The following is a 27,727-nucleotide window of genomic DNA, read 5'->3' as shown; positions in this document are numbered from 1 at the left end:
ACATTTCAAGGATTGCAACTTTTGTGCTTTTATTTTCAAGGCCACGTAAAACGTCCGGTTTTGCGCTAACTCGTCGTGCTCTTTGGACGTGCTAATTTGCAACTGGTTGGTCCAATCAGATGTCTTCTCCTTTCAGCCAATCAGCACCTACACCTTTTTGTACTACAAAATGATCAGCCCTGAGTCCAGCCTGTCAGGCAACACTACCTCTTTTATAAATCCCGTCTCTTCAACAGGATTTGGCCATATAACCCCAAACTATGGCCCTGACTTTAGCCATCTATAACAGAAAAATAGCAATTTCAATGACAAATATATTGTTTGGTCGGTTCTATGAAAGGAAGGCGCTATGTCCCCTGCAAGGACAAGGTAAGTTGCAAGACATGACATTTCTCAATACGTTGCATGTGGCCTGTATTTTTAGAGCTGATGTTATGTAACTCTGTACACAGGGGGAACTCCAGTATTGTTAGCACCTCTGGCAGAGCCATATATGGACTGAACTACAACTAATGACATTTATTCATAAATAACTTTGTTTATGAATACAAAACAAGAAAACAAGTACACAAAAGTGTGAAGTACAAAATACACTAGGTGTCACTGTCCACTTACTTTCTGTCTGTTAATTTTTGTTGCCTTACATTTGGGAACTATGTCCATATGCAGTACATCCTTGAAGAGTCATTTTGAAATAAAAAATCTGAAAAGATATGTCTGATTGTCTAAATGTACCAAGGCTGCTTACATTAATCTTGAAATTCCCTCAGCCTTGGAGAGCTGCAGCAGATGTTGCTGACCACATCACATCAGTATGATCAAATCAACACTGCAACAAACAATAACATACAAAAGAGAATATCAAATTGGCTTATTTTGGATGGTGCCACTGCTTGTCTTACTACATACAGTGAAATGCAACTGAAATCTTTATTGCATGAAGTGAATATTAACTAGCCACATCATCGACATAGCTGTTGGTTCCTTTGTTAAAAATGAGGTTCAGCGATATCAGTAACTTTTGTTCCCACGGTGTGAAGCTCCCAGTCAGACAGCTGCTGTAGAAACCCAGTGTTTGGCCTCATGTTGGGTTTATGTTTGAGCATGTACTTCCAGGCCTCCTGAAAAAAGTCAAACCAATAGCAATATGTACTGTAAATTTAATATTATATTTCATATTAACATGCTTTTTTCCCCCATGATCAATATCAATCTCATGTCTGTGTGTTAAAAAAGTAGTTTGATATTTTGGGAAATACACTTATTCGCTTTGTTTCTGAGATTTAGATGAGAAGTTTGATACTGCTCTCAGGACTGTATGCTAAAAACAATAGTAAAACCACAACTTGTTGCTTTTACACTTAGGTTTTTGTACAGATTAAACAGACGAAATACAGTATAACATGCTAAATAGTGAGGTGCTGGTAGGCAGATTTTGTTTGGACAGAGCCAGGCTAGCTCTTTATGCTAAGTTAGGCTAACTGCTCCTGCTACAAATTTACCGCCCAGACATGAGATTGGTATTTATTTTCTCATCTAACTCTTGGCAAGAAAGCGAATAAGCTTATTTTTGTGAGTACGTAGCTGGAGTCGGCGGTTTGATCCCGGCTTCCCCCAGCCCACATGTCGAAGTGTCCTTGGGCAAGACACTCAACCCCAAATTACTCCTGAGGGCTGTGAATGATTAGTTACTTTGATGAGCAGTTCTGCCATCGGTGTGTAAATGTGATATGTAGTTTAAGTGCTTTGAGTAGTCAGAAAGGCGCTATATAAGTACAGTCCATTTATCTTGTCTGTACAGAGACCAAAGCCATGTCCTCACCTACCATATCTACCAACCTGCACTATAGCCAAACACGGTGCACAGAAGTGCTGGACGGAGGGATAAACTCCCCCTAAAACTACATATTGTCATTTTTACATTTCTGTTCATGTTGTAAACAAACAAGATACTGATTGGTTGCATGTAATTTTCTGGCACAAAAACACTTCATCTTAGAGTTTCAAGACACTCAGGAGAGTATAATTGCTTACTTATTACTTGTTACCATCTACAGGACTACAATTTGTATGGTACATACTGCATTCTGCACACACTGAAACCAAACTGAATAAAGTCCACTTGCCTCCAGTGTGTAGTTAAGGTGATGCATGAGAAAGGCAATGGTGACAGCACTGCAGCGGCTTCTGCCCTGTCCGGAAACTATCAGGACACGAGAGCCCATGTCGATGTGTGAACCTGAAAACAGAAGATAGTCAGATGGCTCTTTCAATGAACAAAACCTGCTACACTATCAAGCCAATCCATGTAACAGTAACTACATTTATGGAACATTTAGCACAAAAAAGTGCACAAAAAAATAAGTAAACCATACATTCCTGTAAGCTGTACTATCTTCATAACTAAATTCACAAAACAGAATTTAATTTTGTGAATGATATGCAGTTGAGATCAGATGGTTTGAGATCTTAGAAATATAGGTGTTTAACCTGAGACTGCATTTTACATTTATGTTTGTATTCTTGATCATTGCCGTTTACGGTGAGTCATTACAATTTAACCAATTGTAAAACCTTGATGCCCCAAATTGATGGGTTTCCTGCTTCTATAACGAAGACTACAAATATTTGTAAGGATTTAAAACAGCTTATTAAGTACAGTACAGGTACGACTTACCGATAAAACTACAAATCCTTTCAAAACTTGAATGTAAATCAGACACCACTGAGTCAGCCACAGGGATGTTAAGGATGGTCTGGTTCCCCTTTATGGATCTAGATCTAAAAGAATTCAAAAGAAATTCAGAACAAATTCAGAACGGCTATGACACATGACATTGAGACTTTTCTCTAATGGTATTTCAAACATCCAGTCCTGCCTTACTCCAGAGTGTCACTCTGTGAGATGCTGATGATAGCGCTGATTTTCAGGTCTTTGAGGACACTTGAGTCCATGACTTGTTTCTGGTCACCCATATACAGCAGTCCTGCTATGATCTCTACTGGATAAGTCTTCAGGTTTTCCAGCTCCTGAGACATTCCAGAAACACATTCAATTGTATTTATCAGTAGCAATTTGAATCAACTGACTTTGGAAAAAAATACATTTCATATTGTTCGGGATGTATAAAATCTCAGGTTAACTTCGTGCCACTCGCCCTTTGGTCATTTTTTAAATTGAAAATTCGTATAGAGAAATTTCAGCCCTAAAGTTCAATATCCACGGTGTCAGATTCTGAATTATTGCTTGATTTTGTGGCCCTGTCTTGTAAAGTTGTCCTGTGTCAAAATCTAGTTTTAATACCTGCATCGTTCTAGTTTATTTACAGAAAGTGGCTGCGATGTCAATCATGAACATCTGTACAATCTGTAATCAAACAGAATAGCCTTGCTATTAATATTGTCTTTGTGAGGCTTACAACGTTCAACCTTGTTGAGTGTCACAGTGTTGATTGAACACAGCTTTTGATGGTATTGAAATGGATTGCTTTAGGGTACGATGCGGTTATTGTACATCAGAGTCAGAATCAGCTTTATTGGACAAGTATGTGTGCACATACAAGGAATTTGACTCCAGTTTTAAGTTGCTCTCAATGTACTTAACAATTTTCAGGAAGATAGAAATAGACATACAGCTAAAAACAAGGAAAACAAAGCTGAACAAACATAGACATAGAACTATTATGTACATACAAGTAGGTGTAAACATAGATAGAGGTGTATATAAATATATATAAAAAGCAACAATGAACAACAACATACTATTTCTATATACAATTCAAACTGTTTCTGTAAATTGTAAACAAGAATACAATAGTGCAAAGAGTGCTGGAATAAATATTGAATAAAAAAAAAAATTGAATATATGGTGTGCATCTTAACCACTCAGCCACTAGGATGCCCCTATTCATGCTATTGTGAGGTGTCATTTTTCTCCCCTGGGGGTCAAAAAAACCTTCCATGTAGTCTGTTAATCAAAGGTATATAAAGAAAAGATTCACCCGTATCTTAAATATGCCACACATGACGTCAAACCCAAAACTTAGAATATGTAACAGTATGTGGCTGTGTCAGAAATGTTTGACTATCCACTCTATAGACCACCGCATAGTGATCCATTTTGTAGTGATCTCTGAGCATCTTGTCAGAGTTATTATTATCTGAATAGTGGACTCAAAACCAACAATGGAATATTAAATATAGTGTACAATTGATGATTACTAAGCAAGATCTATCTACTGTAATGACCACATATAAACTGTAGCAATTGTGAACACCTGGGCAAAGTTTAATCCAAATCACTGATTTTTGTCCAGTCCAGTGATTTAGATTCAACTTTCAGACCAGACTTTGTACTACCTGGATAATTGAGATGAACCTTAACATACTTAATTATGAATGTATGAACCCTGAGGTCAGGTGTGTTTGTCTTACCATAATGGTGTAGATGATTTTCTCAGTCCTTAAAAAAGGGTACAGAGCTGAGAACCTCTGAAATCCTCCTCTCACTATGTGGACTGGATAGAGACTAGCTTTAGCTAGGGCCTGGGCACACTCAACTGCTCTGCCTGCAATCACAGTCAGAAACCAACTGATAAACGTCACAGTGTGCAGACATTTGTGGCTGAAATGCAAATTGGGAGCATTGCCTATAGGGAACTATTAGCTTTCCTCTGCCAGAGCAGTGCAGGGGATTTAAAAAGTACATATGGGACAAAACAGTAAACTGTCTCCTCAGCTATACACCATTATTTTGTCATGTTGTCCAAACAATTTGTTTTGTGGACTGGTCAATCACCCTTTTAACGCTTCAGTAGCCCAGAACTGCTTTGAAAAAATATTTCCTGTATAACACTTTAACCAATTACCTTGTTCCTGTAAACAGCTTGTGTTGCTGTCATAGACCACCACATGCTGCACACTGTCAACCTCCACAGCCTCTGGCAGGAGGAAGTTGCCCTCTGAATCCTGGAATGAGTCACCCAGAAAGGTTTGATATTTGACGCACAAAATAATCCTAGAAACTGAGGGAACTAAGAAACTAAGCTGTATGCAAAGCTTGTCTTTCAGTTTGTTTGTCTGTATACTTTTATGTGAAACACACAACATCTAACATTAAATGAGGCACAATCAGACAAAAACAACACAATGACTCAGAGATGACCTGAAGAAAAAGAACGTTCTTCATAATGGCATCAAAGTAATTAATAAAGAAACTTACATTCCAATCACACGTAAAAGCAGCAGGGATATCGCTTTCCATCAATATCACACTTTTCAAGAGCAAAACTACTCCTACATTCAGCTACTCCATTTCTTGAGCAAGCATATACAATCTTAACATTTTATTAAAATTTGTTTTATTACTTTCTGCAGTCGAAAAACCTTGTAATGAATTACATGCCACCATTGCTCAATAATTATGTCTCGTATGTTTTAGGACGCTTTCAGAACAACCCAAAACAGCAAGTACACAGTCTGGGTCGATTTGTTTCCTAATAATTAGGCTAAGTAAATGAAATATTTCCTTCTGAAAATTTTCTAACTTTAGGGCAAGCCCAGAGAAGATGAGTCAGGGTCCCCTCACCTGATTTTACATTTGTCACAAACGGCTGAAACCGATGGGAAGATCCTATTAAGTCTGGTCTTCGAAAAATGAATGCAATGCACAGTCTTTGATCCTCTCCATCTCAGAACCAATTTCTTTACTGAGATGACTAGAGGAGGTGGGCTGTGTAAGGGTCTCTACAAATTGGGATATTAGATGTTTCTTTAGCTCCCCCTATTCTTAATGGGTAGCAAAGTGCCTTGCGAGCTGCTTCCTAAATCAATTAAATAAATTGTTTTCTGTTGTAGTGGACCATATCACTGAACACCGATCTATGTGTGATAATACAAATGCTTGTAATAACCATTTGCTAAGCATGGGTTTCCTATGGCATTTTACAACAGCCAAACTCAGACATTTTCTCAGACATGAATCACAAAACTGTGGATACAATGATATCCATACCATTTTGCCATTTTTAGCTGTTATGATATGACTCATTCTGTAATCTTGGGTTTCACGAGCATCTAGAAAAAGGACATACAATACACAAGTAAGTTACAACTAAAGTTAAATTCAATTAAAGCAGAGCAATCAAGCAAAGTCAGCTCATATCAAGTGGTCACATAGACACCAGCATTAACAACTTGTAATAACTAGCTGAGCTAAATCCCATCTCTTACCAATCAAACAGAGGTAGTTGATCTCTGCCAGCCTTGACACACAGCGGCACTGGTTGAGGAGATTGTAGAGCTCAAATGGCTCACAAATCAGGATTTCAGCCATTGCAGCATGAATGACAACAAGAAAATAATTAGCTTGAAACAAATATCAAGAGTAGATGCACAGTATAATTAGCTTGACCAGTAGGGAAATACATATGATCGACAAATGAGCACCTCGTCTAACTAAGTTGTGTTCAAAGAGCACAGTTGTTGTTTGTGTGGGTTCTGTTGCTAAGCAACTCAGCATCTCCCCTCATTGGTGGTTGGTGATGATGTAGAGGCTTAAAGTCACAGCTATCCATTTCTGGACCATGTAAATTACATGTTTATCGATATATATAGTTTTAGTTATATTTGATTTATGTTTAATTCATTGTTTCATTTCAGCAGTCAGTCGGTTCAGCATGTTGAATTGGCAGCTGATGGAGAGCTGTCTGACTGGCTGGAGCTCCCTGTCCGAGGACCTAAGGTTTGCAGATTCTTTGAAATCACTTCTCTAAACCTCTTAAAATAACATTTTATTTAGTGTCTTGTCCACTTTATTTGTTTATTGCTTTTAAATCTTATTTTTAAAAAAGTGTGCATTTTATTCTATTTCATGTTTTAAGCTTTTAATTACCTGACTTTATTTTAAAATGTAGTCTTGGAATGTTTTATTTCCCCATGTAAAGTACCTTGTACCTTGCTTTGAAAGGTGCTGTAGAAATAAGGTTTCTTCTTCTTTTTATTATTATTATTAAGTTTACTATTATTATTATTATTATTTTAAGGTATGATGTATATTCTTAATGAAAGAAGAAATGAGCAAACATTTGGTTTTAATGAGGCCTAAAATGTTGGATTAAAAGTAATCAAAATGCCACGTGACTTTTACAAATGTACAAACCTTGATTCACTTATAATCACAATGTGAAGCTGTTTATTTTTCAAGATCATTGCTATCAATACACTAATTACACAGTAACAGAAACAAAATCCTGGACGTGATTTCAAATATTTATTTAACTCAAAATGCAGTTAGAAAAACAGTATAATGATTGTCTGTTATCTAAACAAAAGATTAATTCATTAGGTTTAAATTTGATTGAAGTGAAGTGAAGTGAGAATTTCATGTCTTAATATAAATCTCAAATTGGGGTCTAAAGGCTCATATCAGCAGCAGCTCCTGACCCAGCCCAAGCTCTCTAAGAAGACGAGGAAAAACTCCCCAAAATCCTGAGGCCAGAAGGAAAATGGGAAGAAACCTCGGGAAAGGCAATTCAAAGAAAGATCCCCTCTCCTCGGATGGCTGGGGGTACTACAGGAACCGCAGGTAAAAAGGCCAATGTTGATGTAAATTTGATATAATAAGTCCAATTAGATAAGTCCAATTAAATATGGCAGGGAACAGTTCTTCACATCTTCCTTCCTGTCAAAGAAAGAGCAGCATTAGCATTTGTATGGCACTTGTATGGCAGGAGGTTTGGATTTTACTGGTGTTTATGTTGGTTTATCTGAGCCATGGGTGATGCTGGAGCTGTTCCAGGGTGGGGCGCTGCTCGGGGGCTTTGGTCAAACACATTTGCAAGAAATCCCGACAATCTGGAGATAAAGAAGGAGAAGACAGATGATGGTGATGGCTACAGTGATCCATCAGGATGTGAACTAAAACAGAACAGATTTGTGTCTGCTGACAGGTTTGTGTGTGAGTGTCTTTTTCATACTTTTGGACAGGTTATTACTGATTTTCAGCTTGTTTCCGAGGAACTTGGTGGTCTCAAACTGTGTTTTTCTGTGGAGCATATCAAACAGGACCACTCCCATCTGCCACACTGTGGTGGGGCCGGCCCTGTAGGTACAGTGACTGTACCACTCCGGAGGGATGTGAGCAGAGGTGCCTAGAATACACAGACATAATAATAAGACGGTGATGATGAGGAGGACGAGAAGCTTTGTTTCAATGTTAAAGTCACAGATAGGTAAATTAGTGAAGAGCAGGAGTAGAAGCTAGACATCTTACCGTAAAAGATGCGGTAAAATGATCCTTTCTTGACGAAACAGCTGAGTCCAAAGTCAATAATGCGAACACGCGGGACATTCGAGCCGGTCTCAATCAGAATATTTTCCACCTTGATGTCTCGATGAAAGATGTGCTTATCCTGAAGTTCTTTTGCTGCATCAATCAGCTGTTTCAGTATGAGCTGAGAGAGAGATAGAAAGAGAGAGGTGAGGGATCGGAGAGGTGGTGGTTTGACATTTTTTCATGGCTGTGACTCTGGGTTAACTGCTGTGATTCAAAGCTGACAACAACTTCAAGATACAAAGTTTCTATAGCCATCTTTCAAACCTATGGGGGGGAATACAGTGGAAACAAAAGCAGAACCCGTGACAATTGCGATATGTTAAGTTACAGGTCATTAGGCTCCTGTAGTGGAAAAAGCTTAAAACACACACACACATTCACCAGCATCTTACCTTGGCCTCCTCCTCCTGCAGGGAGCCTCCGTTGACCTCAATGTACTTGAGGAGGTCCTGGGAGGGGATTGGTCTTTCCAGCACCAGGATCAGCTCCTGGTCCAGATCATACCAGTCGAGTAGGGACACGGGTGCTGCCGTCGCCACTGATCCAGTTGTTCCACCCGCGAGTTTCAACATAATGGCCACCTCCACAGAGAGCTGCCTCCCATTCTTGTCCTGAAACAAAACAATAAAGTGGAGGATGAGGGAGAGAAGCTCCATAGATTCATAGATAACTGTAATACATTAAGTAAATGAGTGCAGTGATGAATACAGCAGGTTACAATAGCAGTTGGTGTTGCTCACTCACCACATGTTTGCAGAACACTTTGTCTTTTGGTATATGCTTGATAGCGACCTATGAGACACAAACAGAACTTTGGTTAGTACTTCCTGACCATACTGTATGTGTGTGTGTGTAACAATGTGTGTATAAAACTTACAGGTAAATTATCTGCTTTGCGATAGCCGGCAAACACAGATCCGCAGCCTCCTTCGCCGAGCTGATTTTGCTGTTCGTATTTGGCCTCAAATTTAGCTAAAAAGACACACATATTTTGTTTGACTACAATTGTTAGGAACATCAATTACATGTTACTTAAGATCTAATATTTATCCCTCATCTGTTATACCTAATACCTAATATAAATCCTCATTTTACGCCATAACATAAAGCCAAACCCTACATTAATTACTACCAACTGACCTCTTCGTGCGTCTATTGACAGATCTTTGGTCTCCTCTTTGATCTCCTTCAGGTCCGGGGTCCTCCTCTTCTTATTTCTCCTGCTTGGTCCTTCTCCATCAGCGGCAGCCTTCCTCTTACCGTTTCTCTTGCTCACATCCTCCACAGATATATTGCAGCCAGTCTCTACAGATGAGAAAAACCCAGAGGAACATCAGCTTGTTGACAGTCACAGGCACTAACGTGGGCAATAAATCCTTCAACGTCATTCATTGCCTTCAAAAATAAATTGCCTTCGTGTTTGGTGGATTATCCATTCTATCCAGGGCACTGCTTTTGGAAAGAGATGTTGCTTTTAATTTTTTTTAAACGTCATTTGTTGATGCTGTGGGCACCAAAAATGAAATTCCATTCGCCTCCATTGCAATGGGGTGAACGCAAAAATCTCAGAGACAGATATCTCAAAACCTGGACAAAAAAAAATCCCAAACTATCCTCATAAATAGATACCACCAGGGGGAAGTGAGAATTTGTTTTTCTTTGTAATTTGGGTGAACTGAAGTCTATTTAGATCAATACATCTGAACCTCGTGTTCTGTAAACTGATGATGACATACACTCCCAACAGTAATTTCACATAATCAGCCTACCTCTGCCAGTGTCCATTGAGGAGGACGCTGACTCCTTATCAAACTGGTTAAGGTCAAATCCTCTCCTCTTTTTCTTCTTATTTGATGGTCCCTCTCCGTCTTCTCTGACTTTCCTCTTCAATATTCTCACGCTGACATCCTCCTCAGAGGTGTTTTGGGGTTCAGATTCAGAGACCCTTGTTCTTTTCCTGGTGGTCATCTTGAAAGGACTGGCCTTCCTTTTAGTTCTCCTAGTCCTGCCATCCTTTGCAGACGCTGCACTTTGTTGAGTCGTGCTGCTATTGCTCTCTACAAATGTGAAAAACACATCAATTTGTTGTGAATTGTAGTCACTAACAGCAGTGGAAGAAGTATTCAGATCCTTTACTTCAGTAAAAGTACCAATACAACAGTGTAAAAATACTCGATTGCAAGTAAAAGTATTGCATTCAAATTCCTATTTAAGTATTAGGTATTATCAGCAAAATGTCAAAGTAACCTTTTTGAGCCTCAAACTATTATTTAAATGAAAATATCTGTACACTTTAGAGGGGAAATCTCTCTGGTGGAAGTGCTTACAACTCAATCTCAAACATGACTACTTTTTTGTAAGGGGTCACAAACCGAAAAGGCTGAGAACCACTGTTTTAATCTTTAGTAATGCTTTTAACAATGCATTTTTAAGCTTATTAAATGTTTTTTTAATGTAAAATCATCAACTGAAAAGTAACTAATAACTCCAGCTTTCCAATAAATGTAGTGGAGTAAAAAGTACAATATTTACCTCTGAAAAGTAGTGAAGTAGAATTATTAAGTAGCAGAAAATGGAAATACTCAAGTACAGTACCTCAAAACTGTACTTTAAAAAAAAGTACAGTATTTTAATAAATGTACTTAGTTACTTTCCACCACTGGTCACTAACTATGAAATTATCTTTTTTATCATCTCACAGCACGTACTCAGATCTGAATTAGGGCCAATCTACCTGATAAGTCATATGGATAATTAACATGAGTGACTGCAGGTATTTACCTGGATTTCTCACTTACCTCGAACTGTCTTAAGGGCCGAGGAGCGGCAAGTCTTAATCTTCTGTGTAGAGTCTTTGTCCATGGTGATGTTAAAGTAGTTTTAAATACGATAACTTCAGAGTAACAAGTGAATGTAGATCCAACACTTGTATGTTTGAGTAGGTTTACCCAGTGTGTGTTCTAAAGCTCTGATGAAAGGAACACGGAATGTGGTGACATGTATAATACATGTCATGAGGTCATGTCAGTGAAATGACAATGAAGTGTTCCGAAATATGCAAATTAATGTTTAGAATATATTGTGTATGTGAGATATTTTAATAGGCGGGTGTTATCCACTGAAAGTCATTAAGTCAAGTCTCAAATTAACAATACAAGCCTATAATGCTTAATACCAACTCTTTCCCGGTCACCTGGCTGACTTTCCTACCTATTAAAATGCCCTGAGGTTGTTTTTATAAACTGTTCATATTGATCTAAAATTCAAAGAATAAATAAATAACAATTTTAGCCATGCTAGTGTTATGGCTTTAGGGATGGCAATGTTGTTGTGTCGGTTGGGCCACCACTTTGGTCCAGACTGAAATATCTCAACAACTAATAGATGGATTGCCATGAGATTTTGTACAGACATTCATGGTCCCCGGAGGATGAATCCTACTGGTTTTGGTGATCCCTTGAGTTTTCGTCTGTCGCCACCAGCAGGTTTTAGCTTTTAGTGAAATAGTTTAACAACTATTAGATGGATTGCCATGTTATTTGGTACTGATATTCATGGTGCCCAGACAACCTATCCTACTTGTGATCTCCTGAACTTTCATCTAGCGTCACCATGAGGTTGACATTTGTGGTTTTGCACATGTGCATGTAGGTGACACAATACACATCCCTGCCAATGGTTTCACATTGTTCCACTGATCGTCAGGTAGTGGTAATGCACCAAGAAATGCACCAATGTGCCAGCATAAGGCAGGGAAGAAGACTGCTAGAAAGTAAAAAATGGATATATAGAATGCACATTTCAAAATACTTTTAAAAATTGGCTTTGCTAATGGAAATCCATTCAATGCATTTGTTAGATATCAAAGATAAGACACAATGAGTTTGTGGTATTGAATGTAAGGGATACTTTTGTCCAGTTTTTGAAGTATTTGTTATTATCATTATTATTTTTATCTTGTTTTTAATGTTGTACAGCACTTTGGTTCAGTTTCAATTGTTGGAAGGTGCTATAGAAATAAAGTTTGATTGATTGAAGTGGGGGAAGGCATTAGTATAAAGTCTAATGGGCCAATTGTCATTATATTGAGTACATTCATGCTTCCCAGTTAAACTTCTTTTTTTATTTTTAATCTGCCCTAGGCCTTTCCTGTGGAGCCACTCTCAGTTATACTTCAGCAAGTTTAGTCCTACCACTGGTGAGGCTGAAAGAAAGCAAAATCATGTTTCTTCAAACAACACTGATACACTCATATTGTGGGATGATGAACACTGACGCCTCTCGTGACTGTGTTAAAGCTTGGTCTGTTTATGAACATATCACATATTATTATAATTGTTGCAAGCAAAACATAAAGCTCACTAAATGTACAAAACGGACATCCAGACACACACACTTTTGTTCTGCTTCTACATTGGCTTTTGAGAACAACATGTACTCAGTCCCAGCAGAGCCTGAATGAATGACTGTGTTCTCCGTCCTGCCCAGTCACAAATCATGCTGGTTGTCTGGGAGGAAAACAAAGCTTGAGACCCAAGATGAAGGCAGAGAAGGAGGCTCCTTCAAAAGCCAAAATAATTTCCCAGATTTTATTGCTCATGTCTCTTGGTTCCTTCAATTCAGGTATGTCACATTTTCTACTTTAGAATTTGCTTTAAAATGTGCTGATATAAATAGATCACGTAGTTATGCCTAACCATGGTCTGGTGTTTCACTATGTTTATGCATCGTGTCTGAAAGATTTTATAAAGTTTAAGTTCAAACAGAGTTTACATAGTTGCAAATAAGTAACAGCTGATTAATAATGTCTGTAAAAATGTTTTAATTTTGTTTGTTTGTTTGAGGGAATCCAAAAAATTACAAATTGCAGATGTGATTTTGGAAATAACCCTTTGCTCCTTACTGATGCAGCAACTTGCTGGATGAAACAATCAGAGGGTCCTCCCAGTAGATTATGGAAATAAACAGTCAAATATTCAGTATAATCTACAATTACTAAGACAGCTGTGCTTTCACAATAATAGCTGGGGGTTGGAAGAAAATGCCAATAGCAGGAGCTAACTGGATGGTGATTTTAAAGTTGCATACTTAGTACAAATACAAATAGAACAAGTACATGGTTTGACACAATATGATATGACCAGAGGTTTGTGGTAATTTTTGCAGTATTATGTATAATATTGTAACATGTTCAATGTCACCACAAATTATGGTGAAATTATATAGTTAAATTGACAAGGCTCAGAAAACTGAACATTATAGACATCACAAAGATAGTATTTGTTGTTGGGGTATTGGATTGCATTAGACTGTGTGGGTGCTTTTACAGTCTTGTGCCCACCCTTTGTAAGTAATACTGTACTTGTGCCTACAGGCTGTACCAGAACCGGTGTTTTCAGATGTTTAGTTATTTTCAGCTGTGTCTCATCACTGTCCTGCTATTGTTGTGGCTAGCAGCAGAGTCACTAAGCTGTTTCTGCAAAGCTAGCATGGCATCTGTATTGATCTCAGTGCTCTTTTCATGAACTGCCAAGAAGGAAATTTGAACAAACAATCCCCACTTTTGTTGGCTCATGCGGGCCCATCACAAGGACTGACAGCTGTTACCATGGTAATGTGGATCTGCCATGCAAACTAGTTCCAGTATACAGCAGTGATGGGGCGGGACGCCCACACTAGCCTTCAGCTAACTACTGTGACTATGAAGGCTATTTACATCTTGCCTGGGCGCAAGAACTGTTAATAATGATTGTTCATAAAGCTATTGCAATAGACAGCCCGGTATCCCTACAAATTACATTCATGTTGGATGATTCCAATTTTTAAGTTTTTTGAATGTTAAAAAATGTGCAGGTTTGCAGAATTGTCCAGTAACAACATTGTGTCTGGGGTTGCAATAGAATTAACAGTCAGGTTGAATTAAAGGTGGCTTTAAAACTGAACATGCCACAAACATAGTTCCTGCAGATTTATGATTCTCAGCAACATGATAGTTTAAGAATTGACTATGTGAAATTAAAATAGCTATAGCTATAACAACTATAAACATCTCAGACAACAATGGTCAATGGTGTCTCTTCGTCTATCAACACTTATTTCCAAGCTTGTAAAATTAAATAAAATGACATTATCCTGAATTGCATATACGCATACAATACATTATAAGCTTATATTTTAAAATTGCATTATGTTATTTTGACCACTAAGAAATGCAGTGTTTGCTGCATACTTGAGAAAACAATAGGTTTTGAGACAACAACAACAGCATTTTCTTCGAGATATCTAAACAAAACAAAAGGTTGTTTTCATGACAAGATGAGATCATTTTAAAAAGTATCTTTACCACAAATATAAACTGACCAGAAAACTTCTATATGACATGTGGCAAAAAACATTATCACTATCTAACTACAGTAGAGGCCATGAACCGTCCACTGCAGCATCTGAAAGGTTCTGAATAAAAGCTTCCTTCACATGCACAAAATTAATAGCATTAAAATTAATAGTTTGATGATTGTTAGTCTGTGCAGCCTAGCTGAGGAGTAGCCATTGATAGGTTGAGTTGTGTGCAGTTACTCTTGCCACAGAAAGACAGTCAACTAAAGTAAGAGCGCTATATCAACCTAGGACTAGTCTGTGAAGTAGACTAGTTCATCAGAAATACCCATTTTGATGAAGTGACATATTGGTAATTCAGGTAGTTTAGTTAGCTTTAAGCTATGGACTGTAAATCTAGACAAATTTATATAATAAACAAATTAGCTAAAATGGACAAGAGAGCTGAAAGAACACTTATTTTTTGTGATGAAATAATGAGCCCAAAAGCATAAAATTCAGGCATTACAACATTTCTATACTCAGTTGCCAGTTTATTAGGTACACCTAGGTAAAACTAATAATTCAACAGTCCTGCAATAAATCCTACCTTCATGAAGGTTATAATATAGGTAATAATAGCCTCATAGTCATTTATATAAATGAGGGTAGGCTAAATAGCATAATGTAATACAGTTCAACAGCACCACAAACTGCATCCTTCATAAAGTTGTAAAAATACCTCTCTAAAACAGTTTCAATAACAACTGAACATTATAACCTTCATGAAGGTAGGGTTTATTGCAGGACTGTTGTATTAGACTGCATTAAGTTTAGAGAGCTGTACCTATAAAACTGGCAGCTGAGTCAATATGAACATGTCACACAGTTTGCCAGTCAGCCTAAAAACTTTAAACCGTTTTTCTCAACTTCACAGCTTCTGTAGTTATTGCTCTGCCTTCGTAGGGCAGAGTTCAGTAGAGATGCAGCAGGAGTGATGTATCATGGGATATTGGCATTCACCAAAACACCTATCAGTCAATCCAAATACGAGGTTAAAACCCACTGTGGTATCATTTAACTTGTAGAAGTGCTATGTTGGAATGGTGTGGACATCTAACACAGGCACCTCTCACCTGTGTTTCTCTGCAGGTGGGGTACTGGCAGTGAATATGACTATCCCCAACACTCTCATTAGAGGTACAGTAGGAGGGGAGGCCCTTCTGTCTGTCCGCTACAATAGTTTCAGCCTCGACCTGCCGGTCATCAAGTGGCAGCTCAAGAGGGAAAAGTCTGTCACTGTTGTCCAGTCAATTGGAACTGACATCATTGGGACCCTGAGGCCGGAGTATCGTGACCGCATTCTGGTATTTGAGAATGGGACTCTGCTTCTCCACAACCTCAGGCTCTCTGATGATGGAATTTATGATGTGGAGATCTCCATCACAGATGATACCTTTACAGGAGAGGGCAGCATCACACTCACTGTGGATGGTAGGAGGACAAGTTCTTATGTACAATTCAAAAATTGTGTACATTCATACCTATCTCTCTTTGATATGAACTAGTGTCATAGAAAACATACATCTGTCTTTGACTTAGATTCAAAGTTTGATGACTGATGACTAGACTTAGATTAAAACACTGACTCTTGACTAATGGGCTATTAAAATAACATAATGTCCTACTCCTCAAGCAGTAGAATCTCAAACCGTCACACTTCTCAGTTATCACCATACCAACAATACACAGTCAATAGCTATCACTTCTGGGCAGTGATGTGTTAATTGTGACTAACCCACCAATCTGGTGAACTCTTGTCGAAATATACATTTTGGAAGGAATTTATTATATTTTCTGTCATCATGCTGCACCATGAGGTGCAGGTTTCTTCTCATAGTCTCTGCTATTCATGCTCAGAGAAAAGTCCTTGTGGGTCCATGGGATCCTGCAGACCTGCAATCCTCTGCTCTTGTTCAGGAGTCGATTCTGGATGACGGCAGCTTCCAGAGATAATTGTTAGTTTGATGCCCTGCTCCTGAAAGTGAGACCCCAGATTAGGGCTGGGTATCGTTGCATTAAAACGCTTGTGGTGATTGGCTGCAAGCAAAACCATACAAATAGTAATTTTTTTCTAGATCTGGGTACAAAAAGGATCGAATGCAGGTATTGTTTCACTGGAGAAGTTTTGATACTACTTGGTACTGGGTTATTTTGGTTCATACCTTAAAGGTATCGAGAACCGATACCCAGCCCTACCCCAGATTACCTGGATGGATACTAACTATCAGCAAGCTATTTCTGCTGCTGACTCACCATTTCACCTTTGGTGAGTGGGAGTACAGAGATAGGTCAAGGACATGTTTAGCCTAGTTTCGCTCATAGACTGGAAGCAGGGGAAAGCTGCTAACCTTGCGCCATCATAAGTTAAATAATGATTTACTCTCTTCTGACTCAGAGTGGCACAGCCACAGCATTTGGAATTTTTCCCAAATGCTGAAATGTTCTACTAAAACATTGTCCAAAGTAAGCTAGCCTACTTGACAGATTTAAAGGCCCTACCCACCCACACAGGTGTTTTCACTTTGGCTGATTATGCCTCTGTTCAGGTTGTAGATGAAGGTGTAGGTGTGGAGCTATGCTGGGAATATCATGAGGCCACTGGTATGTATCAATAGCTGCACTCCATTTGGCCATACTGGCATGCTGCTTGTTACATACCATCGAGGGCAAGGAAACCCGGTTAAATGGAGTGCAGGCGGCATATGAGGTGGTAAACGACAAATGTCTATCAGCTGATAATAAAAGAGCAGCAGGGGGTAGAGATGCTGCTGTAAACTTTAGTTTAATCTTTTATTAGCTTTGAAGTGTTGGCAGACAAAACATTACGTTTCTATTTGGATTCAGCCACTACAAGCTGTGTGAAATGTTTGTTAGTCTATACTGTTTACAGTGCTGTTGGTACATGTGGTATTTTGTTTACTTGGTGCACAGAGCCATTGTTTTAAGTGGGCATAAATGGCATGTTCCACTATGCGTGCCAAATTGAAATGGAGAGGAAACCAATACCCAGCAGGCACAAACCAGCTCTGTGCCAGTCAGGTTTTGGAGCGCATCCATTTAGAATGATACAGGTTAAATTTTTCCCACCCTAGCAGGTGAAAGAAAACAGGAGAGTGAGGGTCTGATCAGCCAAAATAAGTGAAAACACCTGTGTGGGTGTGCCCTGGGTGTGCAGGGACTTCAAGTCATCTGTATGACAAAATCATTAAAATGTAGAATTTGTGTGCTTGGTTTATGAACATCAATGGGTTTTTCTGAAAGTATTCTTTAGGTGTGTGTTTGTGTGTGTGTGTTTATGGACAACACTACTAGCTATTGTGCAGGCAGCAGCACTAGCTGGCATTACAGTATGACTGAGGTAACCACAGTGATTTGGTGGAGAAATGCAGCCCTGTCCCAACCAAAGAAGACTGGAGGGCCAGAGGAACTGGAACTTCTTAAATTGTGTGTGGGTATATTGATGAGAGGCTTCTGGGTATTCTGAATCACTTCTCTAAAAATATAAGGGGAACATTTATATATTGTCTACAGTTATTATAGAAGCTTCAGTGCTGGCCCCATAAAACTCCCTGAAGACACCGCCCATCTTAATACCCCATGTATTAGGACCTCTTGTGGCCCTGCTCACTTCTAACCTCTCCAACAGGGACATATCTTCAATTCCCAGCTGGCAAGGATGTTGGAAAATACCTCCTGATGTTGCAGCTCAGTGGTGCACGTAATAGAGGAAGAATGTCATCAGCCCCGCCCACATAGAAGCCTGTGTGAAGGTCACCTGTATCCTGAAGAATAGTAGGAGGCAGCAACAATGTTCCACAGGAGCCAATCTGTGTCAGGGAGAACATTTCTTCCTACTCTGCTGCTGAGAATGCAGTAGAGTAGGAAGATGCCCTAAAAATTTCAAGGCTCTTAAGAGCCATCTGCAATGTGCAAAGTTTCCATCATGAAATTATTAGCGTAATAAAATAATAATTTTTCTTCAATTTCCACAACACTGTACTACAATTTTAGTTGTAGTTTCAGACCTGGGACATGAGTCTCAAGACTTGGAAGTTACTTTTGACATGCAAAACAGTGACTTGGTTCTTCCTCTCTAATAAATGGCTTAGTCTTTATGTAGAGTCATAGTACTCCAGTCTAAAGCCTAACCAATAAAACAGTTATATTAGCTTATCACAGTTGAATTGGTATCTGCATATATGTTGGATGATAAGTAGCAAGAAATTGCAGGTCAGAAATGTCAAAAAATATGCTGAATGCGGTAGTTTGGAAACAGTGCTGCTATTACATAGTTTTCTGCCCGAGAGAACTGAAAAGTTTATTTTTGTACTGTAAAATGTGACTTAAAATTTTGAACCAGCTGGAGGCATGCTTGGGATGACTGACTGACAGCTTGGGATGACTGACTGGTTCCCATGTAAAGAGAGTTATAGTAGTGAAGATTTGAAGTAATAAAATCATATAAGACCATCTCCTGCTCTCCAAAAGAGAAAAAAGTTTGCTATCGAACTAATAGGGAAAAAGCTACTACTAATGACATAATTTATTTGAAAAAATTTCACCCAGATTTCTGGCATGTGTACAGACATTTGAAGACAGAGGCCCAAGACATTTGGCTACACCACTAGTCAAATTTTCAGGGCTGATATTAAGGACCTCTGGCTTACTGTCATCAAGCTGGAGAAACATTTGGCCATTCAGCATCTGACATCCTCAAGACAACTTAAAAGAGACTTAGTCATGTGCTTCACTTGGTTTAAGGGGAATTATAGCTACATGTTTGCGTAGCAATAGTGAGGGATGTTGTATTTTCTAAAAACAGACCCCAGTGGAAACATATATAATGCAAATAAAATAGGGCCTAAGATGGAGCCCTGGGGTACACCACAGGAGACCATAGCAAGGCAGTATGAAGTATCAATCTAAACTGAAACTGATGTATGTTGCAGATTAGATAGATTAGAGATTAGATAGAGTCAAACCACTCTAAAGCCAAAATTAAAAAGGGATGGTTTCCAGAATCTAAAGACAGTAGTGAGAACTTGTGAGAAGGGCCATTGATAGAAATTTAAATTTTTAGATTTTTTTTGGATGTTATTATTAAGTAGGTCGGATCTAGGTTTGTTTTTTTGATTAAAGGTTGAATGACAACATGCTTGAAGGAAGATGGGACACAACAAATATTTGAGTCATCAGCTGGACAGAAAGGCAACTCTAAATGAATGCTAATTTTGCTCTGTATCTGCTAAATGTGTGAATTAGCAACTGTTTGCAAACAAATTCACCATATGAACTTAAAAGATGATAGTACATCAGTGTTGTTTCCAGCTTGTTTCTGCAGGCCCAAAATGGCAAAAAAAAAGTTTATGCAGGTTTAAATAGGCAAGTACACACAAACTGGAGCATGTGGAACCTCAACGGGCACAATCATAATCCAGTCAGAATTAAAAATTAAAAATAAGAACGATGCTAGGTACATACATCTTCTGGTTTGTGAAATGTCTTTTCTGAAATTGTTCTAAAAATGTTGTGTTTTAGACCTCAGGGTTAGCATACATACTGCATCAAACATGGAAGACAGGATTTTTACTGTTCTTTTTTTTGTCTATTTACATGTTGAAAACTATTGTATCCACTGTCACCTACATCCAGAGCCTATATCCAGGCCCTATATCCTCATGGAGGCTTCATCAGTACTGGAACTCAGCGAAAACGTCATCCTCAACTGCTCCCATAACAATGGAACCAGGACTACATACAAGTGGTTCAAAGGTGGAAAGCCCCTGACCAATGTCACAAGGTTTGTGTTGTCGCCTGACCAGAAGCTCTTGACCATCACAAGGGTGTTGATGGCAGATGATGACATCTACAGCTGCGCAGTGGAGAATCCTGTGGGCAATATGACAAGCCTGCCTATCAGACTGACTGTCTACAGTAAGTGATACTGTTTTCATTATGGGTTGCATGTCAATCCATCCAAAAGTTGTTGAGATATTTCAGTCTGGACCAAAGTGCTGGACCGACTGACAGAACGACATTGCCATCCCTAGAGATATGCCGCTAGCATGGTTAAAAGTAGCTTTTTATCTTTTGTAAAAAATATATTCAACAATCATACACTGTAAAATCCTTTTTTGTATGTTCCTGTGTTGTTCTGTTCACTGTTAATGTTCATTAACTGTAATTTTACATATCCTATCAGAAAGAAGTTCCCTTTATATCATTCTTTCCACTGGAGGCATCTTCCTCCTCATCACCTTGGTAACAGTATGTGCCTGCTGGACACCTTCCAAAAAGTAAGAAATGCTAATAAGCTTTTAAATCAGGTCTAGAGTGCAAATAAACAAACATTATAACATAACATTAATGCAATGATAACATTGTGTCTTTGTTAGGCCAAGACATCCGGCTAGAAAGCCTCTCACCAGGTTTTATGACCACTCTCAACGCTCACCAATCATTCACACAGGTATAGTATTATACTGAATTAATATTCCTCTGTGATGACACTTGATACAAAAAGTGTCCAGCTAATCTAAAATGAGAGTGGAATAATCCCTATTGAGAAATTATGCAATGTATATGAAGTGGGATTTGTTGGGTCTCTGTAATTAATATTATAAAGAGTACGGTCTAGACCTGCTCTATAGGAAAAGTGCAATGAGATCATTTCTGTTATGAATTGGCGCTATATAAATAAAATTGAATTGAATTTAATTGAATGAATGACGGTCCAATGTTTTGTACTTTGCCACAGATGATGTGCTTCCAAAAATGACAGAGCATAATGGAGTAAATGCAGTAACTTCACTTTACATCCTGCAGCAAAAGGTATCTCTCTCTCATCACCACTATGATTTTATTACATTCTGTGACTCACATAAGGTAGCAAGACTAAAAATATGAAGCAATGCTAGCGCCCCCTGGAGGCTCCAATGTTCATTACAGGCCACAATACAAACAACATGGTGACAATTTTGCTATTTATACAGTGTTATCAATAGCGGAACTAAAAATGTAGGGTGGCAATACAGTAAAGACCATGGGATCATTCAATTCCTTCTGGGAGCAGTAATGAGCTCAATAAATTTCACGGCATGGCAATCTAATAATAATTTGATAATTTGTCTGTTAAAGGCACAACAATATAGTTATAATCCTCAAGATCTCAGACCTGGTGAACTGGCAACGATGGTGGTTACTGGTGGTAACATCAAATGTGTTTTAATAATACAGGTCCTCATACAGGTCCTAGAGTTCAGTTCAAAACAACACATATATCCAACAGCGTAATTTCCACTGGAGATTTGGTTTGATTTTCTTACTGTAACTCTCTCTGAACGTTGTTCTCTTGCTGTCTTGCCACCACAGTCCAAATGAGAGAAGATCTGAGTTGATCTGAGTCACTCATTTGAGTCTCCTCCAGTTATTACCAAGCGCTCAGAGCAATGAGCTTAATGAACTTTGTTTTACTGGATAATTGTTAGCAGAGAATGGATTTGGGCTAAAGTTGTCCTGTTTTGCAGGATCCCTCCATGGATGACTCATCCAGTAACAGCATTGGATCTCCTTCTGAACTTGACAACCCACCGTGCTACACCAGTTCTCCCAACTACAGTGGTTCTCTTACCCAGTCTGGGTCACCTGCCCACTCCTCCCACAGGTATACCTGAAAGCCCATCAGTTTAAACTCTCCACATCGCAGCAAGACCGTTCTACTGTATACTGCTCCTGGCGCTAGATAGCAACTTGCTGCACGTGTCAAGTCAATTATATTTATATAGCCCAATATCACAAATAACAATTTGCATTAGGGGCTTTACAATCTGTTCAGCATACGACGACACCCTCTGTCCTTAGACCCTTGATTCAAATGAGGAAAAACTCCCCGCAAAAAAACTTTGGAAGAAATTTGTTTGGATTCGAGTTTGGCAAAGATCTGAAAAATATTTTCTGGGCTTTTACAATAATGCCATTACTGCCTGTTGATATGTGTTTAGTAAAATAAACTGTAATTTAAATATAAGTTGCTAAGTTCTAAGGTTAGAAGTACAGCATATGGAGAAATATAAAGGTAGTGTGACATCAGACAAGTTTTTAAACAGCTTTGAAGCCTGAATCTGGTTTTACCATTAACCACCATTGTTGTTGGTTACTGGAACAGCAAAATCCAAATTTCCAGAAATGGCATGGAGTCTGCATGAAGCTGAGGTGGGGGTAGTAAGATGAAATAGAGAAAGTGTAGTGTGATACACACACACACACACACACACACTGCTTTTTATGCTTTATTGTCAATTCAAAATCATGACCAAACAAGATGGGGTTTGTTGTTTGTAAATGTTAAACAATTATAAAGTTTGTAAAAAAAAAAAAATCACCTTCAAAAATGCTCTGTTACAATGTTATGTGTGATATTTTCTGTTGTCGTAAATGGAATTCAGCATTTACTTTGTAATTTTTTTAAATGTTTGTGATATAATGTAAATTACTACTTTAGTTCTTCTAGATGATTTAATAGAATTTTCAGTGAGAAGATAGACAACGGCATGTTGGAGGAGAATTTTATACAAACTTTAATAAATGTGAAATTCTCAAAACTCAAAAGAATGTTTCTCAAGTTTTTTGTAGTATTTCTACTGCACTCCTTCAGCCTTTATATCCTTTAAGCTGTGCCTCTTGGCTCATATTCATTCAAATATTTTCATGCTTTTTTAAGTTTAAAATCTGGCAACTCCTGCTTCTCAACATCCTCTCAATTAACCCAAAAACTCTGGCCAAACACAATGATTCCTTTCTCTGCCATGGTCCCAAGTTACAAAAACCTGATAGTCTGACTCAGGTCTGTTCAGCCAACATGCAGGATGAGAAGAGAGGTGGGTCGGTAGCAGCACAATGGTCTATTACCAAATCATCACTACCTTCATCATTACTCCAGCTACAACTCCTGTCTCTTTATTCCACTCACTCCTTCATTCTCAATTCAGCAGCGAAGAAAACAAAAAGGGAGAATCTGACTGTCTCAAAAGGGAGAGACAAAGTCCTGACATACCTTGGAGAGAAGTACCTCACAAAGGAAGTCCATTGCAGTGCTGTAAGACTATCAAGAATGGATGAATTTCATCAGTGTATTCATTTATTATTGGTATATACAAGGTTCATTTCATGTAAAAGGCTGGTTAAATCAATACATTAATGAATTAATAAAATTTAAGTTAATTCAATAATTAATTTATTCATTCATGATAACCCTTGTTCTGACAGACAAGTGGTCACAGTTGTTTGAATGAGATGTAATTTATTCCTTTCGATCTTTGAAATACATGTCAGTTTAATTTTCCACTTAAAGTATGTTGCCCATCCAGGTGTTTTGGGCATATTGCTCCTTGGCTGTGCAGCTGCACCCTGCAGATCCTCTCACCTCAACTCAGGACATACCCACAGGCTTACCTCAGCCTTTAATCTCAATCTAACATTCATCAAGCCTATCTCAGTTGACACTAATAAGTTATTAATATTAATGTATAGAACTTACAAATAGGGCTCTACTTTGGTGAATCAGGTGTGCAAAGTGAAAATGGGGTGGGATCAGAAAGAATTTAGTATCAAACATTACACGTGAGTGTGTTAGAGACTGTGAAAACCGCAACCAATCACATTTGCTAGTTTCATCTCGTTTAAACGCAGGGTTTTCAACTAAGAATGTATAATTACTAAAGGTCAAATCTATTGCCAAGAGGAAATAATGTTTCTTGTGAAGTTGGATTCACGATTCTGGAGATAGTAAAGATTCGACTTTCGACAGATTGGAAAGATGCCGTGGTTTTCATCACTTGATTTCTTCAGACAAAGAAAAACTTGTCCTCAGTTGGTAGAGCGGAGGACTGTAAGTTGGAAATAATAGGTATCCGTAGGTCGCTGGTTAAACTCTGGCTCGAAGGAGGAGTTTTTGGTTGGTGTCCAATATTTGTTCAGACTGAAGACATGCAAAGGCAATCACGTGCCTTTTATTGCTTGGTCAGATTGGAAAGATGTGAAGCCAGTCTTTTTCAGAGCCGTGCTTTTCATCGCTTGTTTTGTTCAGACAAAAGAAAACTTTTCTGCGTCCATTTGTGTATTAAGTGGCCGACCTCAATGTTTGCGCGTATACAATGTAGCCAAAAAGAGCTTGTGGTCATCGTGTGTAGTTGTTCTGCAATAATTCAAGCTTGTACTTAGCACGTTTTTCACGAATGTACTAGTGTTAAACAAGCATGTATGTATAGTAAGACAGGTGGCTGTTTGTCATGTTGAAGTTGCTGTACCTCGCTGTGATCAACAGCACCACGTCCCCTTCGATAGCTCAGTTGGTAGAGTGGAGGACTGTAGGTTGATGTTAGCAGTTATCCTTAGGTCGCTGGTTCAACTCCGGCTCGAAGGAGGAGTTTTTCATTGGTGACCCGTCAGATTGAAGAGAACGAAAGGCAATCGTTTACACAGATGTGAATTTCATTGCCTGATTTGTTAGGACAAAACAAAAGCTTGTCCACATCCAGTGGTACGTTAAGTCGTAGTCGTAGCCAAAGAGAGTTCCTCATGGTCTTGTGTAGTTGTTCTGAAACCACTTTAAGCACATAGTTACTACGTTCATCATTCAGGCATGTCTGGCTAGAATGCCTTTCGTTCTTAAGCTTTTGGTGTCTGTTCAGATTGGAAAGATGTCGTGGTTTTCATCGCTTGATTTGTTCAGACAAAACAAAGCCTGTCCACATCCAGTGGTACATTACGTGCCCAACCTCAATGTTTGCGCGTACATACAACGTAGCCAAAGAGATGTTGAGATCATTGTGTGTAGTTTTTTTACAATAATTTAAGCAGGTACGTTTTTTTTATCAATGTACCGATGTTAATCGAGCATGTACGTAGAGTAAGACATTCAGCGGTTTGTCATGTTAAAGTTGTTAAGTGGCCGACCTCAATGTTTGCGCGTATACAATGTAGCCAAAAAGAGCTCGTGGTCATCGTGTGTAGTTGTTCTGCAATAATTCAAGCTTGTACTTAGCACGTTTTTAACGAATGTACTAGTGTTAAACGAGCATGTATGTATATTAAGACAGGTGGCTGTTTGTCATGTTAAAGTTGCTGTACCTCGCTGTGACAAAGTGGGCAGCGTACCCTTCGATAGCTCAGTTGGTAGAGCGGAGGACTGTAGGTTAGTAGTAACAGGTATCCTTAGGTAGCTGGTTCAACTCCGGCTCGAAGGAGGACTTTTCGGTTGGTGTCCAATGTTTGTGCAGATTGAAGACATGCAAAGGCAATCACGTGCCTTTCGTCTGTATCCTTTTGTTGTCTGTTCAGATTGGAAAAATGTGAAGCCAGTCTTTTTCAGAGCCGTGCTTTTCATCGCTTGTTTTGTTCAGACAAAAGAAAACGTTTCTGCGTCCATTTGTGTATTAAGTGGCCGACCTCAATGTTTGCGCGTATACAATGTAGCCAAAAAGAGCTCGTGGTATCATTCGTGGCATCATTCAGGCATGTCTGGCTCGAAGGCCGTGCCTTTCGTCCTTAAGCTTTTGGTGTCTGTTCAGATTGGAAAGATGTCGTGGTTTTCATCGCTTGATTTGTTCAGACAAAACAAAGCCTGTCCACATCCAGTGGTACATTACGTGCCCAACCTCAATGTTTTTGCCGCATACATACAACGAGCCAAAGAGATGTTGAGATCATTGTGTGTAGTTTTTTTACAATAATTTAAGCAGGTACGTTTTTTTTATCAATGTACCGATGGTAATCGAGCATGTACGTAGAGTAAGACATTCAGCGGTTTGTCATGTTAAAGTTGTTAAGTGGCCGACCTCAATGTTTGCGCGCGTATACAATGTAGCCAAAAAGAGCTCGTGGTCATCGTGTGTAGTTGTTCTGCAATAATTCAAGCTTGTACTTAGCACGCTTTTTTTCACGAATGTACTAGTGTTAAACGAGCATGTATGTATATTAAGACAGGTGGCTGTTTGTCATGTTGAAGTTGCTGTACCTCGCAGTGATCTAAGGCACCACGCCCCCTTCGATAGCTCAGTTGGTAGAGCGGAGGACTGTAGGTTGATGTTAGCAGTTATCCTTAGGTCGCTGGTTCAACTCCGGCTCGAAGGAGGAGTTTTTCATTGGTGACCCGTCAGATTGAAGAGAACGAAAGGCAATCGTTTACAGAGATGTGAATTTCATTGCCTGATTTGTTAGGACAAAACAAAAGCTTGTCCACATCCAGTGGTACGTTAAGTCGTAGTCGTAGCCAAAGAGAGTTCCTCATGGTCTTGTGTAGTTGTTCTGAAACCACTTTAAGCACATAGTTACTACGTTCATCATTCAGGCATGTCTGGCTAGAATGCCTTTCGTCCTTAAGCTTTTGGTGTCTGTTCAGATTGGAAAGATGTCGTGGTTTTCATCGCTTGATTTGTTCAGACAAAACAAAGCCTGTCCACATCCAGTGGTACATTACGTGCCCAACCTCAATGTTTGGCGCGTACATACAACGTAGCCAAAGAGATGTTGAGATCATTGTGTGTAGTTTTTTACAATAATTTAAGCAGGTACGTTTTTTTATCAATGTACCGATGGTAATCGAGCATGTACGTAGAGTAAGACATTCAGCGGTTTGTCATGTTAAAGTTGTTAAGTGGCCGACCTCAATGTTTGCGCGTATACAATGTAGCCAAAAAGAGCTCGTGGTCATCGTGTGTAGTTGTTCTGCAATAATTCAAGCTTGTACTTAGCACGTTTTTAACGAATGTACTAGTGTTAAACGAGCATGTATGTATATTAAGACAGGTGGCTGTTTGTCATGTTGAAGTTGCTGTACCTCGCTGTGATCTGCTGCACCACGTCCCCTTCGATAGCTCAGTTGGTAGAGCGGAGGACTGTAGGTTGATGTTAGCAGTTATCCTTAGGTCGCTGGTTCAACTCCGGCTCGAAGGAGGAGTTTTTCATTGGTGACCCGTCAGATTGAAGAGAACGAAAGGCAATCGTTTACACAGATGT

At 38.9% G+C, this 27,727-nt stretch overlaps 3 protein-coding genes and 4 non-coding genes across 9 annotated transcripts; 5 read left to right on the top strand and 2 right to left on the bottom strand.

The window, feature by feature from the left end:
- Positions 1-504: 504 nt before the first annotated feature.
- On the bottom strand, positions 505-6,502 carry styxl1 (serine/threonine/tyrosine interacting-like 1). The gene is made up of 8 exons (XM_044221733.1): positions 6,232-6,502; positions 6,014-6,075; positions 4,869-4,968; positions 4,435-4,568; positions 2,885-3,030; positions 2,678-2,781; positions 2,127-2,239; positions 505-1,121 (listed from the first exon to the last, which is right to left on the bottom strand). The coding sequence occupies exons 1-8, from the start codon at positions 6,332-6,334 to the stop codon at positions 990-992; spliced, it is 894 nt and encodes a 297-aa protein (XP_044077668.1). The 5' UTR covers positions 6,335-6,502; the 3' UTR covers positions 505-989.
- On the top strand, positions 4,886-23,320 carry LOC122887974 (hepatocyte cell adhesion molecule-like). Of its 2 annotated transcripts, XM_044221731.1 has the most exons (11): positions 4,886-4,990; positions 6,661-6,742; positions 7,419-7,585; positions 12,478-12,533; positions 12,824-12,958; positions 15,803-16,144; positions 20,366-20,647; positions 20,916-21,009; positions 21,109-21,182; positions 21,471-21,544; positions 22,240-23,320. In XM_044221731.1, the coding sequence occupies exons 3-11, from the start codon at positions 7,506-7,508 to the stop codon at positions 22,384-22,386; spliced, it is 1,284 nt and encodes a 427-aa protein (XP_044077666.1). In that variant the 5' UTR covers positions 4,886-4,990; positions 6,661-6,742; positions 7,419-7,505; the 3' UTR covers positions 22,387-23,320. The 2 variants fall into 2 exon arrangements, with proteins under 2 accessions (XP_044077666.1, XP_044077667.1); XM_044221732.1 differs by lacking the exons at positions 4,886-4,990; positions 6,661-6,742; positions 12,478-12,533; positions 12,824-12,958 and having other exon boundaries at positions 7,184-7,585.
- LOC122887973 (serine/threonine-protein kinase pim-1-like) lies at positions 7,258-11,670 on the bottom strand. Of its 2 annotated transcripts, XM_044221729.1 has the most exons (9): positions 11,134-11,665; positions 10,105-10,392; positions 9,476-9,640; positions 9,213-9,307; positions 9,080-9,127; positions 8,728-8,946; positions 8,273-8,453; positions 7,977-8,150; positions 7,258-7,854 (listed from the first exon to the last, which is right to left on the bottom strand). In XM_044221729.1, exons 1-9 carry the CDS (start codon positions 11,195-11,197, stop codon positions 7,763-7,765), a joined length of 1,326 nt encoding a protein of 441 aa, XP_044077664.1. In that variant the 5' UTR covers positions 11,198-11,665; the 3' UTR covers positions 7,258-7,762. The 2 variants fall into 2 exon arrangements, with proteins under 2 accessions (XP_044077664.1, XP_044077665.1); XM_044221730.1 differs by lacking the exon at positions 10,105-10,392 and having other exon boundaries at positions 11,134-11,670.
- Positions 23,321-25,044: 1,724 nt separating the features above from the next.
- trnay-gua lies at positions 25,045-25,133 on the top strand. The gene is given in 2 exon segments: positions 25,045-25,081; positions 25,098-25,133. It is a non-coding gene; the product is annotated as a tRNA-Tyr (tRNA).
- Positions 25,134-25,867: 734 nt separating this feature from the next.
- trnay-gua lies at positions 25,868-25,956 on the top strand. The gene is given in 2 exon segments: positions 25,868-25,904; positions 25,921-25,956. It is a non-coding gene; the product is annotated as a tRNA-Tyr (tRNA).
- A 797-nt stretch (positions 25,957-26,753) lies between these two features.
- Positions 26,754-26,842, top strand: trnay-gua. The gene is given in 2 exon segments: positions 26,754-26,790; positions 26,807-26,842. It is a non-coding gene; the product is annotated as a tRNA-Tyr (tRNA).
- Positions 26,843-27,575: 733 nt separating this feature from the next.
- trnay-gua lies at positions 27,576-27,664 on the top strand. The gene is given in 2 exon segments: positions 27,576-27,612; positions 27,629-27,664. It is a non-coding gene; the product is annotated as a tRNA-Tyr (tRNA).
- The last annotated feature ends 63 nt before the right edge of the window (positions 27,665-27,727 follow it).

Source organism: Siniperca chuatsi, linkage group LG14 (assembly GCF_020085105.1).
Source record: "Siniperca chuatsi isolate FFG_IHB_CAS linkage group LG14, ASM2008510v1, whole genome shotgun sequence".
Lineage (NCBI taxonomy): Eukaryota > Metazoa > Chordata > Actinopteri > Centrarchiformes > Sinipercidae > Siniperca > Siniperca chuatsi.
This window is presented reverse-complemented; position numbering and strand designations above follow the sequence as displayed.

What these genes read in the sequence shown, in the direction of transcription:
- LOC122887973 (XM_044221729.1), bottom strand. Translation starts at nt 11,197, where the DNA reads ATGGACAAAGACTCTACACAGAAGATTAAGACTTGCCGCTCCTCGGCC. An exon ending in ATTTTACCGCATCTTTTACG is followed by an intron (nt 8,151 to 8,272) that starts GTAAGATGTCTA and finishes TGTGTATTCTAG; the next exon opens with GCACCTCTGCTCACATCCCT. An exon ending in CAGTAATAACCTGTCCAAAA is followed by an intron (nt 7,855 to 7,976) that starts GTATGAAAAAGA and finishes CTTTATCTCCAG; the next exon opens with ATTGTCGGGATTTCTTGCAA.
- LOC122887974 (XM_044221731.1), top strand. Translation starts at nt 7,506, where the DNA reads ATGGGAAGAAACCTCGGGAAAGGCAATTCAAAGAAAGATCCCCTCTCC. An exon ending in GGGTACTACAGGAACCGCAG is followed by an intron (nt 7,586 to 12,477) that starts GTAAAAAGGCCA and finishes AATCTGCCCTAG; the next exon opens with GCCTTTCCTGTGGAGCCACT. An exon ending in CAAGTTTAGTCCTACCACTG is followed by an intron (nt 12,534 to 12,823) that starts GTGAGGCTGAAA and finishes CGTCCTGCCCAG; the next exon opens with TCACAAATCATGCTGGTTGT.
- styxl1 (XM_044221733.1), bottom strand. Translation starts at nt 6,334, where the DNA reads ATGGCTGAAATCCTGATTTGTGAGCCATTTGAGCTCTACAATCTCCTC. An exon ending in CAACTACCTCTGTTTGATTG is followed by an intron (nt 6,076 to 6,231) that starts GTAAGAGATGGG and finishes TCCTTTTTCTAG; the next exon opens with ATGCTCGTGAAACCCAAGAT. An exon ending in CAGCTAAAAATGGCAAAATG is followed by an intron (nt 4,969 to 6,013) that starts GTATGGATATCA and finishes GACTCATTCCAG; the next exon opens with GATTCAGAGGGCAACTTCCT.